At 46.2% G+C, this 21,342-nt stretch overlaps 1 protein-coding gene across 13 annotated transcripts in view; it reads left to right on the forward strand.

Moving 5' to 3' along the window:
• Positions 1-21,342, forward strand: part of Ptprj (protein tyrosine phosphatase receptor type J) — a 166,733-nt gene that overhangs the window by 121,139 nt on the left and 24,252 nt on the right. For all 13 annotated transcript variants that reach the window (XM_048788826.1, XM_048788833.1, XM_015477921.2 and 10 more), the window contains 8 exons: positions 91-354; positions 3,021-3,239; positions 4,175-4,405; positions 8,693-8,956; positions 10,159-10,416; positions 15,067-15,318; positions 16,234-16,512; positions 18,952-19,242. In XM_048788826.1, the coding sequence (XP_048644783.1) occupies positions 91-354; positions 3,021-3,239; positions 4,175-4,405; positions 8,693-8,956; positions 10,159-10,416; positions 15,067-15,318; positions 16,234-16,512; positions 18,952-19,242 (2,058 nt within the window). The remainder of the gene's footprint in view (positions 1-90; positions 355-3,020; positions 3,240-4,174; positions 4,406-8,692; positions 8,957-10,158; positions 10,417-15,066; positions 15,319-16,233; positions 16,513-18,951; positions 19,243-21,342) is intronic.

The raw sequence follows: 21,342 nt of genomic DNA on the forward strand, positions 1-21,342 counted from the left end.
CTTTTGAATAGTAGACACAGCTGACCCGACACTTACATGTATTTTCTAATGTATTTTTTTTCTTTTTCCTTGAAAACAACTTATAAACAGCACCCAGTCCTGTGTTTGACATTGATGCTGTTTCCATCAGTCCAACCAGCGTGGTCCTGAGCTGGAAAAACAATGACACAGCAGCTTCTGAGTACACATATGCAGTAAAGAATGAGAGGGACAACGAATGGAGGATGATTGTAACAAATGAAACAGAGTGTACCATCACAGGCTTAAGTCCAGGAAGTTCATATAAATTCTCCATCACTCCGGGAATAGGCAATGCGACGTTGGGAACTCCCATGTCCAAAACTGTCACAACAGGTGAGCTCTCTGGCTCCCAGGGATGACGACGGACTGTTTCTTCTCATTCTGTCTCCTAGACCCCTGTCCATTCAGGTTGCCAGTTGTGATAAGATGGGTGTGCATTTGCTAGAGTAGGAGAACAGGGTCTGTGTTCTGTCAAGCCCAGGAGTTCAGCTGGCCAGACCTTTCAGTATTAAGCTTCTGCGTGTTTTGGGGAGTTTTAACTATTTCTACCTGTTCTGTTTAAAAAAAAAATTTTTTTTTTTTTTTTGGTATTATTGGTTCATGCCTACTGTTTTGCCAAGACTTAAGGAGTGGAGACTGCTTTAGAAGTATGTTTTGATGATGTCAATAATTATTAGCCTTTAAAGATATGAGACAGTAGAATGCACTTTTGACCCATCATACATAAATGGAGTATAATTTCCCATTCTTCAGGTTGGACATGATGTAGAATCACACTGGTTTTGTAGTGATATATGTACATAGGTTAATAATGCCTGATCCTTTCTACTATCCTTCCTTCCCTTTCCCCTCCCTTCACTCTCCTCTACCTAATGTAAAGTAAGTCTATTCTTCCCCAATGCCCCACCCTTATTGTGCATTAGCATCTGCATATGAGAGAAAACACTTGGCCTTTGAGTTTTTGGGGTTGGCTTATGTTGCTTAGCATGATATTCTCCAGTTCCATTCATTTACCTGCAAATTATGGAATTTTGTATCCTCAGGAAATCAATGCTGTATTTCTATTCCCAGGAGTTTCTTTTGTGTGGGAGAGTTTGGTATGCATTGTAGAAAACATGTGTGTTTCAAATGTCAGAAGAGCCTGATGACATTTAGACTTTAAATAATATCAGGCAGGTTAGATTATGGTGTAGTTTAGATACCAGTACTGTAAGGCTCCTGTTATAACTGGAAACTTAATTTTTTTTCTTTTTTATCTTTTAAGGTAAGAAGGGAAAAAAGGCCCTTTGTTGGTTTTCTGGATGTTGAGGCTGGTGTGTGATTCATTGGGTGGTGAAGGTCGTAGAAACCCGGCCTTTGGGTCCCACAACTTGAAGTCAGCTAGATCTAGTATAATATCCTACACGGAATGGCAAATATCAAACCAGTGGCTTTCAGCATTTTTGTTTTTAAAGCTGGGAAACCATTTTATTAAACAAAATCTTGCCCAGAAACCGCATATGTTAAAATAAAACAAAACCGGAGAAAGGAGCCACAGGGATGGGTGTCTCAGGTACCTTCACAAAAATATCCTGGAGCTTCTCAGAGCACAAGAGTAGGGGGAAAACAAGCCCACATTACAGGTTTTCTTTGTTGCCTTGTAAAAGACAGAGGCAAAGGAGAGCAGAGGATCAGTAGAGGAGATGAATAAGAGAAAAGCATGTAGAAGGATGGAGAAGGAGAGATGGAAGGTGGCAGGAAGCACCTGGGTATTCTGAATACTCAGGGGCACTGAGTATTCTGCTGTCAGTGCAGAGCTCATCAGCTGCTGTGGATCTAGCACCTACCGTGTGCAGAGCTGTCCTTAATTGATTAGCTTGTCCTCATAGTAGCCCAAAGAGCTACATCTGGAAAAACTAAAATGTGGAGAAGTTAAGTTTCTTCCAAGATACCAGAGTTTGAACATCAGGTGATGGAATTGGAGCCCAGGGAACCTGTCTGCAGTCCACTGTGGTACCACGACGCACGTAATAGGCAGCCAGAGTCCTTAAGCTGAGTGGTTTACTAGTGTTACATTTCTTAATACTAGTAGTGCAAAAGAGTGCTGGGGGTGTAGCTCAGTGGTAGAGCTCTTGCCTAGCATGAGTGGGGCCCAGGTTACATCCCTAGCACACACCACACAAACACACACACGTACGCACCTGAGTGACCTGGTTTAGAAATCTTAGAAATCTTTGCATGAGAGATATTTAAGGTGAGGAAGGAAATTAGAGAGCAGACCACCTTGCTGCAGGGCTGGAGAGGGCCAGTGTCTCTATGTTGAGCCGCCTGCAGACCTCTGGCCAAGTGTTTTCCTCTATGTGCAATATTGCCTGTGAGTTTATGGGTTCTACTTTCCCCACTGCTACCAATAATTTGTGTTCTTGAGCAAGCCACCCTGCCTCTCTGGGTCTTTTTTTCATCTCAAAAGTGGAGTAGATGTCATGTTAGAGGCAATGGTTTGATTTATGTCACTGTCAGCCAAATAAGGTAGTGGAAGGAAGGACGAGGGTATGGTGTACATAGATAGACGTTTGGACAATCCCCTCAGGGGTTAGAATACAGGATGTGCTCCTTAACCTAAGTGCCTTGGTACTATAAAATGATGCTATGTGCCTTATCTTGAATTGAGACCATTAGACTTAGGAAATAATAATTTTATTTGAACCTTTATTGTTAGTGTCTAAAACAAACATAATTAAATGCTGCTGTTTAAAGGGACATTTTAAAAAAGAATTTCCAATCCTCATTGGGGTTAGTGTCGAGGGATTGTACAGATCCTAGACAATTTTGGTCTTCAGGTTTATTCTTCCTTCTTTCTATATAATGTCCTTTTACCTCTCCTGTGAAATGATGAATATGTGCTGGATCCTGGTATAAATAAAGTGTTTTAGTGGGTCACATCGAAACGTCAGTGAGTTAATGAAAGATGATTGCAGATATCTTGGTCCAGTAATGTCCACTGTGTGTTTTTAAAATAGAGCCTCGTCCAGTGTCTGGGCTTCGTGTTACCTTCATGGGTGTGACGCTGCTTGCTCTTACCTGGATCAAGGACAACGGTACTGAGTCTTACCAGATTCTCCTTGAAACCAGTGGAAGTCAGACAGAGATGACCAGAGACTTGGCAATCAATATTTCAGTCCTGAAGCCGGGGTTTCCGCTTCGTCCAGAATCAAACGAGACACAAGGAGACACCCTGGGTATGGAAAGTGACTGGGGGAAGTTGTGAAAGTGTGCCTCCTAGTTTTGTCTTTCAGCAATGTTTTATTTAAAAAACATTATTCTTATATTGGTAGAGGGTTTCAGGGTTTGTAGAGGGCTTTCCCACCACACTTTAGTTTGATCCAATTCCTTTATGAAGGAGGAAAGAGTGTTCTATTTTACAGGTGAATTGGGGTTCAGAAAGCAGTGGGTCTTCAAACTTCTGGACTCTGCCATCCAGGAAAGGAGGCGGACCTCTTAGCTTTTTATTTTTCACTGGAACAAGTAACAGGTGGATTAACTCAAGTAGAGCCAGAACTATAAAGTTAGTGTTAGGATTCTCTACTGCAAGTGATAGACAGAAACCAGACTTTGGAGAGTGATTTATGGTGCGTGTGTGTTTCCCCACTTCAGGCAGCAAGGCCTTAAAGAAAGAGGGGGGGCATTTCTCCTCTCTTCTTCCTTCTGTTTGGCAGCTTCTTGTCAGAGGGGCCCCTTCCACACGCTCAGGGAGTAGTGGCCACCAGGCCTCCCTGTTTCGTACCCTGCATCTCCCCTACCCACTGCGGTCCAGGGAGGCATTCCCCGAGTGGGCTTTGGTTAGCAAAATCTGAATCATGAACCGTCTCTGGAAGATCATGTTGGGATGGGAGAAGAAAAATGTCCCAAAGAAGGGAGAATGGTCCAAAATAGCGAACTTGAGAGAGAAGCACAAAATATCTGGGGTGTTACTAGAATAACAGCGCAAAGTAAAATATCAGGGCCTTTTTAAGAGACCATATCTCTCTTTAGGGGAGGAAGGGAGCAGATATTTATGGAGTACCAAGTGTGTGCATGGTCAGATGTGTCATCTTTTGGGGGGTGGGGACACTGAAAGAAGTTGGGGATGTGTTTCTCTTGTGGTCAATGTCTTTGCTTTCTGCACTTAAAACAGATGCCAGCAACACAGGAAAGGAGGTGAGCACACACCAGCCGTGCAGCAGCCCCCTGGGCCCCGTGACTGCATACTGCCGTGTATCTGCAGACCCATCCTCTGGCCAGGATTCCCAACACATTGACGTCCTGCTTATTGGGTTGAAGTCCAACACTCAGTACAAGGCCACTGTTTATTCTCAAGCAGCAGATGGCACAAAAGGACAGCCCCAGCTCATCGAGTTCAGGACAAGTATGTCGGGTTTTGTGTAATGATTTTAACCAGGGTTTCCCAGCACAGAGTTTTATCTCCTGTGATTATGGATCTGAGTTATCTGTGGCTTATCAATAAGTTCTGTGGTCAGGGGGAGTTTTCTGGGAGAGATTTTGGGCAGCGCAGATCTGTGGGGTGTCTCCTTTTGTCTGTGGCTGTAGTACGCCTTTCATGAGGCTCAGGAGAGCACCCCGAGCAGCTGCTGTGTGCAGGCTGTGGCCCCGTCTCACGTGTCTTTCCGGTCTCTGCTTGTTAGTTCAAGAGACAAACTGCGGTCATGTTTTTTTCTCTTATAAATAGAAAATCGTTGCCTAATTTTCCCCACTGTTAGATGAGGGAAATGAGTTTCCCTTTTTGGCTTGTCCTTGGAATTCATGCTGATCTTTCTGTGGAAACGCTTGTTGATGAGCACATTGCTGCTCCCTAGCTGTGATCCATCAGCACTTCTGCTCTATCAATTGACCAGTGCTTGGTGGCTTTTGGGGTCAGTGCTGATGAAGGGGTAAAGAAATACACAGTTCCTACCCTCAGGGGAGCTCCCAGTGCAGATGGGGAGTTGAGACAAACCTTCATGGAGAAGAAGGTGATGGGGCTCAGGGACAAAGGCTGCAACATCACAGTTCCTGGGGCCTTGGTGGCAGGACCTGTGAACAGGCCCACAGAACTGAGGGACTGAGGGTGGAGGTTGGCGGAGTAAGGACAGGAAGCACACTGGCACCCAGGAAGCTCTGGGAGAGTTGGGCCATACCAGGTCCAGTGACCCCCTCAGGATTTAAAGTCTCTGGAAGGAGAGAATGTCGTATCTGCTTGCTGGGTGGCTGTGTGGGGAGAAGGAGCCACTGTCCCCCAGCTTCCATGTGAGTGACAAGCAGTCCCTCCCACCAGGGATGTTGGGGTGTTGATGGAAGGAATGCTTACTGCACAGGTAACACATGGGCACCGACCCCTGGATCTGCCCAGGGAGTGCTGTGGGTATTGGAGGTGGGAGCTGATTTTCACTTCCGTTCCCGAGGGAAGACCTCTTCTGTAGGGAGGATCTGAAGTCCCTGTGGAGGGAGAATAGGACTTGGATAGAGAGAAGGGAGAGCAGGACACTTCAGTGAGGAAATGTCCTGAGTGAAAGAGCAAGTGACAGACCCCAGGGATGAAGGTAGAGGGCTGAGGGCGGTGGAGGGGAGATGAATGGGGGTTAATGGGGGACTGTAACTCTCCTTTCCAGGCCCATCTGGGGAGCTTTGAATTTATGTGTGTGTGTGTGTGTGTGTGTGTATGATATGATGCAGTCAGACACAATACCTTTTATTTATTTATTTATTTTTATGGGGTGCCGAGGATCGAACCTAGTGTCTTGCATGTGCTAGGTGAGTGCTCTACTGCTGAGCCACAACCCCAGCCCCTGAATTTTTTTTTTTTTAAATACATACTTACAAAGTCTCCCCTGGGCTCACAGAGGCCCCTCTCCCTAAGGAGTGACCAGATAGGTGGGTGTTTAGAAGAATGGTAACTAGTGGAGCTCAGAGCATTGAGAGTCCTGGGTGGGAAGCTCGGCTGGGAAGAAAGGTCAGGAGCCCATGTCCTGGTTGATGAAGGCTGGAGGTGGGATGAAGGGTGTGGGAAAAGGAGGGGACTCAGTGACACTCAAGGACCCTGGTTCACTCCACAGTGCCTGATTTAATTCCTAGGGAAATGTTGCAGGTGTTCTTTGAGATTTTGAGAATCGTCTCTGTCTCCTTTAGAGACTGAAAAGGGGAGGAGGCTGGAAATGCCTAGCCGGTCTGTATTACATGCAGGGCTTGGCAATTCGGGGAAGAAGTGAGTGCTAGTCATGTGTCAGGGATGGCAGGCTCTCCCGGTGCCCTGTTGAAGGGGTCACATGGGTATGTCTTCTTTCCTTCTCTCCAGGTGATGCTACTGTGTGGGTGGGGAGGGAAGGATGTGGCCATAGGAGTAGCCATTTGGCCTCAGAGGGCCCTCGGTGGCCCAGCGGGGTGGCAGGTGGAGGCTTCTGGGTAGGGAGGGTGGGGAGGACTCCAGAGGGTTGGGCTGCTCCATGGGTGCCATTCACTTGAGAAGCTTGTGTGAGAAGGTGAGTGGTGCCGAAATCTGGCCTGGGGGCCTTTCACCAAGCCAGGCACTCCCAGCAGGGTCTGCTCAGAGGAAGGTTCCTTTGCCCGATTTACTAAAAGGGGCTGTTATGGTTTGGATGTGAGGTGTCCCGCAAAAGCTCACATGTGAGATAATGTGAGAGGGTTCAGAGGGGACATGATTGGGTTATGAGAGCCTTAACCCAATCAGCGAATTAATCACCTGATGGGATTAATGGAGTTGTAACACCTGTTGCTGGAGGAGGTGGGGCATTGGGGCCGTGGCTTTGGGGTCTGTATTTGTATCTGGAAGTGGAGATCTCTCTCTCTCTGCGTCCTGATCATCATGTGAGCTGCTTCCCTCCACCACACTCTTCTGCCATGTTCTGCCTCACCTCGAGCCCCGAGGAATGGAGCCTGCTGTCTGTGAACTGAGACCTCTGAAACCGTGAGCCCTCAAATAAACTTTCCTCCTCTACAGTTGTTCTGGTCGGGTCCTGTTAGTCACAGCAGCAAAAAAGCTGATTGAAACCGGTCCATGTTGATTAAGGTGGGCTTTGGGTTCCTTCTTTTTAAAGAGGTTTGAGCAAAAGTGATTGTGTCATAGTTGGTGTTCCACATATGTACATATCATGGTTTGTGTCAAAGTTCCTTAGGGCTTGATAAATCGTAATCACAGTAGCTATACCCCACTCTGTGGTATGTATAAGTGTGTGTGTGTGTGTTTGCATTTTACGTTTTAGTCAGTTTGGGCTGCTGTAACCAGTTACCACAGACTTGGGATAGCTGTTGATTTCCCACAGTCCTGTAAGCTGGAAGTTGGAGATTGGGGCACAAGCATAGTTGGTTTCTGGTTGCGGGCCCTGTGCTGGGTTGTGGACCCTGGGTCCTCACACGCAGAAGGGGTAAGAGGGCCTCTTTTGTGACAACACTAATCCCACCCACAAGCCTCCACCCCCATGACCTGATTACCTTCCTGCCTACCGTCCTACCTCCTGTACCATTGCCTCAGCAGTTAGGATTTCAACATATGTGGGGGACATAGCACTCAGTCCCTTGCGACACATGCACACACACGCCTGGCATTCTTCAAGTGACTAGTTAGGTGGGGCAGGGTTAAGGAAACCAGAGGGGTTTGAGGTGCCCCACATAAGCCCATGGCAGGGATACATCTTGAAGGCAAGGGGAGGAGATGGTTTTTCTAGATCCCAGGGAGCACTGAGCCAGGGGAGGGCACAGAGGTGCCAGGACATGGGACCCAGCGCGGATGGAGGAAGGACCCCGACTGCTCTCCTGCAACCTGCCCTCAGCAGCCCGACATGTCATTCACTGTGGAACCTGCTCACAGGCCATGTGGTAGGGCCCCCAGTGATGCTCAGCCCTCCATGGCACAGAGCAGAAAAGAGGAAAGAGGATGGTCTGGGAGGTTGGGGTGGGAAGTGACAGTGACGAGTGTGTTCTTGAATTACTTTTCTTTTTTTCCAGTACTGAGGACCAAACTCAGGGACGTTCTACCACTGAACTGCATCCCCAGCCCTTCTTTAAAATTTTGACACAGGGCCTTGTCAAGTTGCTTAGACTGGCCTTGAACTTACAATCCTCTTGCCTCAGCCTCCTGAGCGGTTTGACAGGAGGGCCCCACCGTGCCTGGCTTCTCTTGTTCTCTTTGCTTGAGGTTAGGGTTGTTATCTCCATTTTACAGATGAGCAAATTGAGCTGAGATGATTTTTCTAAGGTCTGCCTGGCTATTAAAGCTCAGCCAGACTTGATCAGATGTCCCTCAAGCCTGAGCCTGTGGTCTTTATTTGTTCATGTCGAGTGCAGTGTTCGCTCCAGGATGGATATACTTGAGGACCTTCCTGGGTCACCTGGGCACCAAGTGGGGGGTTGGCATCAGAAGAATCCATGTTATTGTTTGATCAGGAGCCTGTCATTTCTCTGAAGGTTGATTCACAAAAAATAACAAAGAGCATCTGTGCAGGGCCAGGTGGATTCTTCTCCCACCGGTGATGCCTGACTTTTCCAGGACCCGCGTGTGTTTCCAGTCCTGGCAGGGGTAGCATAGAGGAGGAGCCATTCCTGCCGGTGTTTAGGCCCCGTGACATGCTTCGTGGTGGCCCTCTCCCTTTCCCCACTCTGGCTTGGCAATCTGATTAATTTTCACTTCTCTGTGTCTTAACAGATTCTAATCAGGTTTCTGACCTCAAAGCGGTGAACGTCAGTGCCACAAGCATCACCCTGACCTGGAAAGCCATCTATAATGGGTCATCCTCTGCTTACTCCTACAAGATACAAGTGGCCGGGGAGGCCAGTTTCCTCAATTTCACTGTCAGGGAGACTCATGCCATGGTCTCGGGACTCAACTCGAGTACCTTGTACAACATCACGGTGTGGCCTTTCCTGGGGAACGCCGAGGGCACGCCAGGCTTTCTCCAAGTGTATACCCGTGAGTTCACCCATTGCTCATTTAATTTTTTAAAATATATATGTTTTTAGTTTAAAAGACCTTCATTTTATTTATTTATTTTTATGTGGTGCTTGAGGATCAAACCCAGGGCCTCACAGATGCAAGATGCACACTCTACCACTGAGCCACAACCATAGCTCTTAACTGACCTTTCTTGCATCCTGCTATGTGCCAGGACCAGCTCTAAGACAAAGAAGCTCTGTTCTTGCTCTGAATGAGTCCCCAGAGCAGCCTGTGGACCCACAGGGACTCTTCCCTTCTTTGGCCTGTGTGATGATAATGTAATCACCGGTTGCCCCTAGCACACACTGAGCTTCTTGTGACATTCTTTCCTTGTGCTATCTCATTGAATGCTCACAACAACCCTGTGATGTGGTTGTCATTAGCCTTATCTTATGGATGAAGAGGGCAAGACTGAGAGGTGACGTAGGCAGGTGTCACACCTGCTAAGTGATAGAGGGGAGATTAGACCTCTGGTCTGTCTCCATTCCAACCTGTGCAGGTAGTGACTATTCTAGCATGGTAGAGACCTAGCTGCTTCTAGAGCCAGGCAGCCTGAGCACCAGCCATCACCTCCACATTCCAGCTATAACAAGGATGCCCAGCAGAGCCTAGAGCTTCACCCTTGAGGACTTTACTTGCTGCCAGAAGTCCCACAGTACTTCTGTTCACATCAGATTGGCTGGAGCTTAGTCACATGGCTCCATTTGGCTGCAAAGGAGGCTGGGAAATGTAGTCTTTATTCCCTATACTCATGTACCTAGCTGAAAATCTGGGAGTATGTGACAAAGGAAGTGGAGGTGGGGTGGAGATGTATTTTGCAGACTTTGCTCTGTAAACAGAGGTCCTTCCTAAGAGGCTTAGTAACACATTCAACAGAAAGCAGGCAGCAGTGACCAGTTATCCATGTTCCTGGGGGCTCTAGCCTCCTCTAGTTTCCTGGGAATGGCTTTGTATAATGTAAGCACACAGCATCTGCCCCCGTGTGGCCCGGTGTCTGCTCCATGGCGAGAAACACGGGTGTCTGTGGGCCGGTGCTGTAGTTGATGGGCCAGAGAGCGCAGACGAGAGCTCAGGTGTCCTGTGTGCTTTCCATCTCAGGGTCTATACTTTGTGAGAGTTGCTCACCCCTGTTTTCGGGGTGCAGATTCTTCATCTAATCATTCTCTGTCTTCCCACAGCCCCTGGTCCAGTGTCCGACTTTCGAGTGACAAATGTCGGCGTCAGGGAAATTGGCTTAGCCTGGAGCAGCGATGACTCACAGTCCTTTAGGATTCTTACTGTGCAGGAAAAAACTGGAGAACTTAAAAATGACATAGCCACCAACCAAAGTATTACCATTGGTAACTTGTCCCCTGGAACCAGTTATCGTTTTGAAATATTTCCACAAGGACCGAATGGGACTGAAGGGACACCCAGAACAGTTGACAGTAGAACCGGTAAGCAAGTGGGCTGTGCTTTCTGTCAGTGAGGCTTCTCAAAGGAAAGTTGTATGATCTATAGATGTCACGTTTTCCACGTGTTGCTTTTCTTTTTATTAAGGAAAAAACCTTTAAAAACTTTTTCATGACACTTTTGCATATCATGATTTAAAAAACAGGCAAATGAAAAAAATATGCATGCAACCTATCAGGTGATTCAGTTGAGGTCATTTTATGCATGTGGTTTTGTAACCTGTCTTAGCCCACTTAACAGTTTGTTATCAGTATTTTCCCTTGTCAATGTGAGTGTTTCTACAAGATATTTTTGACACCTACCTTGTATTCCATTGTCTAAATGTTGGGACTGGTAGGTAGTAATGGTTGATGGGTGTGTGTTTTTGTAACTACAGTTTTACTGGAACACAACCATGCTCATTTGTGTACTGTCTATACCTTCTTTCATGCTAGGAGTGAGTAGCAATGACAGAGAATTTATGGCTTATAAAGCCTAAATACTTATGTTCTGATCCTGGCTGAGAAAGTTTTCTGACCCCTGATCTAGAACAGTGTGGTCCAGGAAGCTCTAACAGTGTTTTAGTCAGCCTTTTTCTTTTTTCTTTTTTTTTTTTTTTTGCTGCTGTGACCAAAAGACCTGACAAGAACAAGCAGAAAAGTTTATCTGGGGCTCATGGTTTCAGAGGTCTCAGTCCATAGATGACCAACTCCATTCTTTGGGGCCCGAGGTGAGGCGGAACATCATGGCGGAAGGGTGAGGGTGAGGAAAGCGGCCCGGGACGTCACAACATGGAAGTAGAGCGAGATGACACTCAGCTCTCAAAATATAAACCTCAGAGACACACCCCTGGGACCCACCTCCTCCAGCCACTCCCTCCCTTCACACTCTCACCACCCAGTTAATCCATATCAGGGATTGACACACTGATTGGGTTAAGACTGTCACAACCCCATCATGTCACCTCTAAACTTTCTTGTCTCACGCATGAGCTTTTGAGAGACACCACATATCTAACCGTAACAAATGGCCGCCTGTTTTCTTTCAGGGGCTCTGTGAGGTATCATCACCACCATCATCATCATCATCATTGTACTAAAATCTTTTTTTGACTTTCCCACTCATTCTCTCAAGAGTATATAGTGGAAATTTCCAGATACTATGTGAAATGGGATGTCATTTTCATTCTGATGGCCAGTGGGATGTATGCTCTGCATTCTTATGTTTTAAAAAATTCCTTATTTTAATTTCTAATACAGTAAATATTGGTAAATATAACCTATATAAAAAAAGTTCTCTGAGATTCTTAATAACTTTTAATAAGGGAAAGGGGTCTGGAGACCAACAGGTTTTAAGAGCTGTGGTCTAGATGTGTTTGTTGTAAGTCAACTACTACCCTGTGTTCAGGCACCTCAACTGTTTATGATGTTTCAGAAAGAACTTTGTGACACGGTTATGTTAGTTCTATAAAGATAATTGATATTGATGAAACAATTTCATGAAAATAGTTTAAATAAATCATTGAATTATTCTTAGGTTGATTGGAGAAACTTTTGGGAATTCCTTGCTCATTATTATTATTACTATTATTTATTTGTTCTTTTTAGATATGCATGACAGTAGAGTATCTTTTTACATATTATACATACATGGAGTTTCATATATGAACATAGAAAACTTAAGTCCAATTCATTCTATTATCTTTCCTATTCCCATCTCCCCTCCCTTCCTTTCATTCCCCTTTGTCTAATCCAATGAACTTCTGTTCTCCCCATCCCCCACCTTATTGTGTGTTGGCATCTGCATACCAGAGAGAACATGTGGCCTTTGGTTTTTGGGGATTGGCTTATTTCACTTAGCATCATAGTCTCCAGTTCCGTCCATTTACCAGCAAATGCCGTATTTCATTCTTCTTTATGGCTGAGTAATATTCCAGCTCATAGGAATACCACATTTTCTTTATCCATTCATCTATTGAATGGCATCTAGGTTGGTTCCATAGTTTAACTACAGTGAATTGAGCTGCTATAAACATTGATGTGACTGTGTCCCTGTAGTATGCTGATTTAAAATTCTTTGAGTATAAACTGAGGAGTGGGTAACAAGGTCAAATGGTGGTTCCATTCCAGGTTTCCTGAGGAATTTCCATCCTAATTTCCATAGTGGCTCACCAATTTGCAGTCCCACCAGCAATGTATGAGTGAACCTTTTTACCCACATTCTTGCCATAAAGTTAATTTTTGTTGTTTTTAAAGTTTGGCATAAATTTTTTCAGAAAGCATGGAAAACATACAGTACTCCTCTATCTTTGACTGCAAGATATTAAGACCCTTTATATCAAGGGCAAGAAAAATAATGAGTTGGAGTCTTTGAGACACACAAGTCCTTCTGGCTGGGGAGGTGTCTTCCACCCTCTTGGGTTGGTTAAGTGGTGCTGGTTATGGCAAAGTATTACTAGTCTGCTTCCAAAATACTGGAACAGGTAAAATCTGTCTCTCAGGCAAAATTCAGTAGCTCACCTTTTAGGTGAGACTGTTGAGATTGTGGTTCAGTCTTATTCTGAACATTGGTAAGAAGATCATCTCTGAGAACCCTTGATATACTGTGTGACTCGCTAATACCGAGTTACTGTAATAATCATGTGATGTAGTGGGAGTCTGCGGAGTGCTGGGTTCTCCATGCTGTATTTAAAATCTTCAACTTAGTGGGATAGGTTCTATTATCTCTGTTTGATAGAACAGGAAATGGGGGGCTTTGTGAGTTTTAGTAAATGGCCCAGAGTGACAAAATGACACATGGGGACCAGGGGTTTGACCACCGTGTGGACTGACAGGGACATGGTGCAGCCTTGCAGTATAGTATCCACCAGGAGAAGATGTCTTTCGGGGCAGCTTGAAGCTGGGTCCTGTGGAAGGGAAATCAAGAAGGCTCGCAGGGAGGCCCTAGAAGCCTAGGGTTACCTGTCCATTGTTGAGTAGCTGTCACTGTTATTGAGAAAAACCAGTTTAACAGCAGGAAAGACAATTTTGAAGAAGGAAAATAAATTCCATGTGACCCAGCAATTCCACGTGTAGGTACACATCCATGGGAATTGAAAGCAGGGTGTGGAGCAGTTCCTTGCACACCAGTGTTCACAGTGGTGTATGCACAATTGCCAACAGGTGGCTGCAACCCAGGGTCCATCAGCAGGTGAGCGGATGGACAAAACGTGGCTTCTCCATGCAGCAGAATATTCTTGAGCCATAAAAAGGAGTGGAGTTCTGATAACGTACAGTATGGGTGGAGGTTGGAAATGTTGTGCTTGGTAGGATGAATGCTGTGGGATTCCACCACATGACATGCCTAGGTAGGCAGGCTCGTGGAGACAGAGGGTAGAACAGGGGTTACGGGGGCTCGGGAGTTATTGTTCAGTACACACAGATCTTGTGTTGGGATGATGAAAATGTCTGGGGTGTGATAGCGATTACACCAGAAAGGGAATGTGTTTAAAGCCACTGAGTGGTACACTAACAGACGGTTAGGACGACTCCTGACCTGATCAAATTCTGTTTCTCTCTGGGTCTAGACTTTATTTACATCATCATAGTTATTATGCAGATGATTTTATTTTGTATTTGAATTTGTGTTTTACTCAGTGGACACCATTATGCCCTCATAGTTATCATGGCCCACAGCTCCCCTTCCCACCCTTATCAGAATATTTAGGTTATTTCTGTTTTTTCGTGTATGTTTATAGAAAAAAGCTGCTTTGCATAGTCTTTTGTCTGTGGGTCCCTTTGACATCAGGAAATTGGGGGTAGGGAAACAAGGCTTTGCACACTGCTCCCTTTAGGAGGACCCATTTAAAATATTAATTATTTTTGGAGCAAATAGTACATACGTGTATTACTGTTATAGTGGAAATGTTCCCCTTTCTTGTCCCCCAACCACCCAATTCTTGTCCCTGGAGGTGACCTTGATGACTGGGTAGAGAGGAGGCTTTTGAAAGCGAGGGCAGAGAAGACGCCCTGCTTACATTGTTATTTCCAGGCTGCAAGTTTGCATTCACCTTGTACGTGGTCAGGTATGGAGCGGTCCAAGTCCAGGCTCCCACTGACTTCTCTCTGGACTCCCAGCTCTGTGGTGGGAGCACTCCTGGGCTTTCTTCCCTTCCTCCCCCAACTTAGTAATAAGTCAACTCCCCTTTTCAGTTTTCAGTGTTCCAGGCTCTGTCACAATAAAGCATTTTTTATTTTGAGGGAATGACTTAAAACAAACAAGCTCTCTATTGAGGTGTGATGTACAAACCAAAAAGTGCACACACATCCTCGGTACATAGTTTGATACATTTTCACGAACCAAACACATGGGAGTACCAGCTCAGATGAAAGAACCAAAACACGATTTCCACTTCAGAAAACCCCTGGAAGGGGTCATTTTTCAACAAAAATCAAAAGACCCGAGAACTGGTAATATGAACTGGTAAGTTCATCCAAGTCACGGAGGAGCCTGGATTCTTGAAAGAACTTGGTGTATTTCTTTCCCCAGTTTTGGAGTTTGCCCTCTGTGAGCTCGTTGAAGAGTTTGATGACAGAAGAGCAAGTTTTTTGGTTGGACGCATCGAAAGGAAGCACGTTGTCACGATGGTTGTGTTTTCCTTTCTTTCCTCTGATTAGACACTAGTGCGGTGTTTGACATCCGTGTGGTCCGTGTCACCACCACCGAGATGCAGCTGGAGTGGCAGAACACAGATGGTGCAGCTGAGTACACCTACCATTTGGTTGTCTGGTCTGAGAACTACATCAGGGAACAGAACATCTCGGGGAAAGCCATCACGCTGTGGGACCTCAACCCGGGCACCTTATACAACATCTCAGTCTCTCTAGACGCTGTCCAGGGGTACCCCAGCTCCATCGTCCAGTACACACGTAAGTCTCTTAGGATGCCCTTCTAGGTGAGATTCTCCCTGCCTTTCACTTGGGGGCAGCACTGGTTGGCTGATGGGATAAGGGTCCATTGTGTTTCTGGGATCCAGGATGACCTTGAAGGGGCTTCAGTTGAAAACCTCAGCTTTGGCAAAGGTTCTGCTGTTCTCGTCGGGCAGAACCTGGTGTGGAACCTGTGTGAACGTGGAATTGTCTTTGTTTATTTTTTGTGATCCTGAGGATGGAACCCACGTTCTAGGCAAGCACTGAGCTACATCCCTCGCTCCTTTTATTTTGAGACAGAGTCCCTTTAAATTGCCCAGACTGACCTGGAACTTGAAATCCTCCTGCATCAGTCACTGGGATTACAGGTGTACACCACTGTACCTGGCTTTCGAAACAAAGCGATCTACTCCATGGGAGTGGAGGACATAACTGTTCTACTCATTCCTTGGGAACACAGACTGGAGGAGAGTCACCTGGTCACACTGGTATTGGAAAATCCTGCTTGGATGAGGAGCTTTGCTTGTAGGGAGGGAGATGTTTTGCTATTATTCAAGCCAAATAGACAGTAGCAACGTTAGTTTATAATATACCTTCAGTGTATTTCCCCTTTTTCATCAGTCAGATTTAAAAAACAGACTGGAAATCAGACCTTAAAAATACACTTCAGATACACCTTGAGGTATTAGAAGAAGTCTGAAAAAACTTTAACTCTTTTCAGATTTGACCTGTATAATTATTTCCTGAGTGTCTTTTTGGGAAAATCTTCTGTCCTTTGAGCCAGCACATATTAGCTTTTATTCATTCTTCTGAAGGAAACGGGGCTGTTTTTGCATATGGTAAGTAAAATAGCCTTGGAATTCAAATTAGTCTGTGCTTTTCTTTAAATCTTTTTTTTTTTTTTTTTAAATCAAGGGCCAAGCAATGTGTCCAACATGACAATAAAGACCACCAGCACAGCGGCGACCCTGCACTGGTGGAACCAGGACGCGGCCTCTTCCACGTACTCCTACCGCCTTCTGATTGAGAAGGCTGATAATTCCAGCAACACGACTCAAGTGGTCAGGACGAACGTTGGCGTCACTAACGCCACAGTTGGGGACCTGATGCCTGGCTCACATTATAGAGTGGAGATCTTTGCACAGGTGGGGAATGACACCGAGTCGCTGCCATTCCTGGAGTCATTCTGTACAGGTGAGCAGCCCCAGGTGCCTCTCGGTCCTCTGCCTGTGTGGTGCTGACCATGTCCTCACGTTGTCCTCCCTGGCCGGTGGTTTCTTAGGTCCCAGGTAGTGTGCAGTAGTAGGTGGCTGGCTGAGATGTCCTGTTGTCCTGGTGCCCTTCAGTCAGCAGATGTTTACTGCGCGCTTGTTGGGTGCCAGATTTTATTTATTTTATTCTGGCTGGGAAGACAAATAATAAAGATAAATGAGTAAATTGTTAGGTGATCACTACTGCTAAGGAGAGGAGGAAAACACAGAGAAGGGCAACATGGGGTGTTTATCTAGGGTGTCCAGGCAAGGCTCAATGAAAAGGCAATTTTGAGCAGAGATCCCAAACAAGGGAAGGAGCCAGCCTGTGGCTGTCAGAGTGTCCAAGCATTACACATGAAGGAGCAGTCGTGCAAAGGCCCTAGTGCCGGCTTTCTGTTCGCGATTAAAAGGCTCAGGGGTCACTCCAGTTGAACTGGGCTATGCAAAATAACCATACAAGAGACACAAATACCTTTGTCTTTGGGGTTGCTGTGATGGCTCCTCTGACCTTAAGGGTCCACAGGAAGAGAGAGAGAGAGAGAGAGAGAGAGAGAGAGAGAGAGAGAGAGAGCATGCGCTGACCCCTTTTATTGAGGAGAAGCTATTCAAATGAGGCAAGGGGTCAGGTTTCAGGGGCTGAGTCTATCTTCATGATGTCCGCTGTCAGCAGGTTGACTGACACCTGGGTAGGCCACACCCAAGGGCACAGTAAGAGAAGGGGACCCACACAGGCACTTCCATGGAAGATTCTATCTTAAACAGGGCAAGGGGTTAGATTACAAAGGAACAGGTGAGCGTAGCCTCACCCATGGGGCTGTAACAATATACACCCATGCACGAGACACCGACCCTTGGACCCAAGAAGGGTAGGGAAAGCTCTGCCACATTTCTGCGACTGAGCGCCTCAGCACCCAGCCGGGGAGTGTGACTCAGTCACATGTAAGGTTGGTCTCCCACACCCGAGGCTAGAGGGAGCCTCTGTGCTGGAGGAAGAGCAGGAGGCCAGTGGCGGGAGTGGACCACAGGAGCTAGAGGTGACTGGCTGGGGCATGGACCACATCCTTGTAGTTCCTGGCCTGATTTTTCCATTGAAAAAGATGAAGAGGATACTGCTCAACATTTTCTCCCTTCTTGATTTTTACCCATCTCACAACTCAGAAGGTGGGATGGAGAAGAGCCTGTGCTGAGCCGGGTGTGTTGAGAGAGCATCCAGGGAAGGCGCTGAGGTGGTTTTGATGAGCGCTCCTGCTCTCTGTTGATGGTGGCGCGTTGTCACCTCTCTACCCTGGACCCCCTCATTCTCAGCTCCCTTAGCTCCTGCAGCCTCTCTTCCTTAGACCACATCATTCAAGTGGGTTCAGGTTCCGAGGTGGGAATCTCATGGGACCACGGTTCCCCTGTGTGTTGGAGCAGGACCTTTGGCCTCTGACCTTTCCCATGGGGTGGCTACAAAACCTGAAGCTTTGAGTCACCCCTGCCAACTTGGGCTGCATCCCAACTGGTCTAGTCTCTGATCTTCGGCATCTGGGTGGCTTCCACTGCTGACGCCTGTCGTAGCTATAATTATTGCAGCCTGTAGCAAGAGAAGAAATTCACATGCCTATTTATGGGGATGGAACAAGAGCTGTTGAAGTGGGCGCACTGGGTGGGTTACTTTTCAGGCCTCAGGGTGAGGGGGGGATGTTGGAGCCACACAAGTGACTGGTGAGAGCTTTCCCTGCTCTAGAATTCTGTGGCATGAGTGATAACAGCCTCCTCCAGTATGTGGGCACAGTTTCCCATTGACATCAATTTGATGTTGCCATTGGTGAAACTGCTGGTCTTCAGACAGAGACACATAATACTGCATTTTTCAAGGCAAAGACACTGATGCCATTGGGCCTGGATCCCTCAGCATGCTGTGTGGATAGGAAGTGCCCTGAGCATGCAAAACCTGGGATCCAGTTTTGGCTGTGCTGATCCCCAGCTGTGTCTTGTTCTGCAGATGACTCACCTGGCTAAGCTGTAGCTGATTTATCTGCAAAACAGGACAGTATGGACCTTACTTTGCCCCTAAAGAGTTGTCAAGAGGGCTCCAGGTGGGGTGTTGCAGGTGAAGAGCTTGCCACCACTCACAGTATGGGACTTGCCAGGGAGCCCACTTGCCTTCCCACTTGCTCAGAGACTGACACCCAGTGTTTCCTCTGATCCTAGAAAGTTCTGCAATGGAGGCTCAGAGCAGGTGGGGGCTGATCCAAGGCTGCACTATCTTGTATTGCCCAATTCAGGTCAGGCCTGTCTGCTCATCATGGCTGGGCCAGTATCCTTCTGCTCCCCATGTCTGCATGTTTGCAAAAGCAAAAGTTCCAGAATCTCACAAAGCACTGTGCTTGCTTTGCAGAGCCTGCTCCATTGGCCTCCTTCCACTGTGAAGTGGTCCCCAAAGAGCCAGCCTTGGTTCTGAAATGGGCCTGCCCCCCTGGCACCAATGAAGGCTTCATGCTAGAGGTCAGCAGTGGAGCCTGGGACAATGTGACATACCTGGAGAGCTGCACCTCAGAGAACGGCACTGAGTACAGGAAAGAAGTCACGTATTTGAATTTCTCTACCTCGTACAACTTCAGCATCACCACCCTGTCTTGTGGAAAGAAGGCACTCGCCACCCAGAACACCTGTGTCACTGGCATCACAGGTGGGCTGCATGGCAGGAGGGAGGTCATGCCTGGACAGGTGGACCCAGTGGCTTTGCAAATGTAGCCTAGAAATCTATTTTTTAAGTTTCCCCCCAAATGTTTATTTTAATTTTTTTGTTATAAAAAATTATTTAATTATTTATAAATCATTTATTTATTTATATTTACTTGGTGCTGGGGATTAAACCCAGTGCCACACATGTGCTAGGCAAGCGCTCTACCACTGAGCCACAACCCCAGCCCCCATATACTTATTTTTATTGGCATCGACTGGTATCCCATTCTGTAGAAATTCGTCTAGAAGAGCAGAATAAGAGGGTCTCATTTTTTACATCCTAGGAGGTTCTCTTGCTTTGTAGACTAGCATATTGCCACATTTTCTTTTAAGTAGAGAGTTCTCTTCCTGCATTGAAAAGGCATTTCTATAGCTGGATGTGGTGGCGCACACCTGTAATCCCAGTGGTTTTGGAGACTGAGGCAGGCAGATCTTAAGTTCAGAGCCAGCCTCAGCAAAAGTGAGGTGCTAAGCAACTCAGTGAGACCGTGTCTCTCAAATACAAAATAGGGCAGGGGATGTGGCTCAGTGGTCGCATGCCCCTGAGTTCAATCCCTGGTACCAAAAAAGGAAAAAAAAAAGACATTTCTATAGAAATCCTCACAAAGTAGACACATATGATAAAACTCATGCACCCAGGTGAACACGCGTGAAGAGCACTCGGCCAATCTCATTTTATTTACTCCCCGCCCCCCACCTTTCCCATGTAGGATGACTTTTAAACCAGTTCTGATGGTTGTGTACTTTTAATTGTAAATATTTCAGTAGGTATTACTTCAAGTCAGGGACACCCGTCTTCTTTCTTTCAGACATAGCTACAATAATATTACTTAAAAATGGAACAAGACCTTTAAAAAATCATTATTAGATATTCAGTCAAGATTCATATTTCCCTGGAGTCCACGTTAACAAGCTCTGGAGCTGCCAGGGGAAGCAGACACTTCCTATGCAGGGGATCCTCCTCAGTAATCTTTTCAGGCCTGGTCTTTGCTGCATATGTGTGTGTTTGTGCTTGGGAAAAACCAGGTTCTATGAATTTGTGCTCCATTGCTTCTGATCTTTGTTTCCCTGTGTCTTTGCCAGAGTTATGTCTTTGAATGACCTGGTAGGGATCCATCTTACTTTGTGCTTTTTGACTTTTGGATATATGTTCTTTAGGACATAAGAATGTTCCTAACAATCTAAAGAATTAGTGCTTGCAATAGTAAGGGGGGGAAAAAAGCCTCTTACTTCAGAGAGCTGCCTTGGAAAGTGGTTGAGGAATTGTATGGACAGAGCCTTGATTTAGGCAGACCTGGGTTGGATTCCAAGTTCTGCCATTTATCAGTTGTGTGAGCTCAGAAAAACTATTTAACCTCTCTGGGCCTTGTTTTTCTTAGTTGTAAAAGGGGAAATAATACTTATTTTCTAGGACTGTTGTACAAATTAGATGAAGTAATGTGTGCCAGAGACCACTTTAGAGTTGTCATTGTGGCTGCTTAGGTTGTGCACTACACAATTCCTGGGGACACCATTTAGGAAGACTGAGTGCAGTGTGGGGGGGTGCTCTTTGAAGTTATGTCGTACACAACTGCATGGGACCCTGGGTCACACCCCTTTGGGTTTCTGCATCACTCTAGAACATAATAGAAGCAATGAACATTTTGTTTGCTTTTTCATATTTCTGTTTTTTGATATTTCAGTGTGTATAAACTACTAAAGATCAGAAACCATGTTGGATTCAGTGTTTCCAGGACAAAGCACAGTGCTTGTATGGAGCCCAGGAAAGCCGCAGAATTAGTTGTTGAGGCTGAACAGCGTGGGTCGGGGTTGGATAATGACCATACATCATTTAGTCCAGTGATTCTCTCACTCTAATTCACAGCTTCCTTTTTGCAGATGAATTTTTATATATAAATGTAGCGTGTGTCACATGAAAGTGGAGCTGCATTTTCTCTGAGTTTGGAGCTGTTGGAAGGTGGGGTGGATCCAGGAGAGCCAGGGTGATAGTCTTTGCCAGGATTCGCTGTTTGTTACTGTGTGCCAGGGTTGAGGGGGATGGTGG

The sequence above is a fragment of the Marmota marmota genome, unplaced genomic scaffold, assembly GCF_001458135.2.
Source record: "Marmota marmota marmota unplaced genomic scaffold, marMar, whole genome shotgun sequence".
Classification (NCBI taxonomy): Eukaryota; Metazoa; Chordata; class Mammalia; order Rodentia; family Sciuridae; genus Marmota; species Marmota marmota.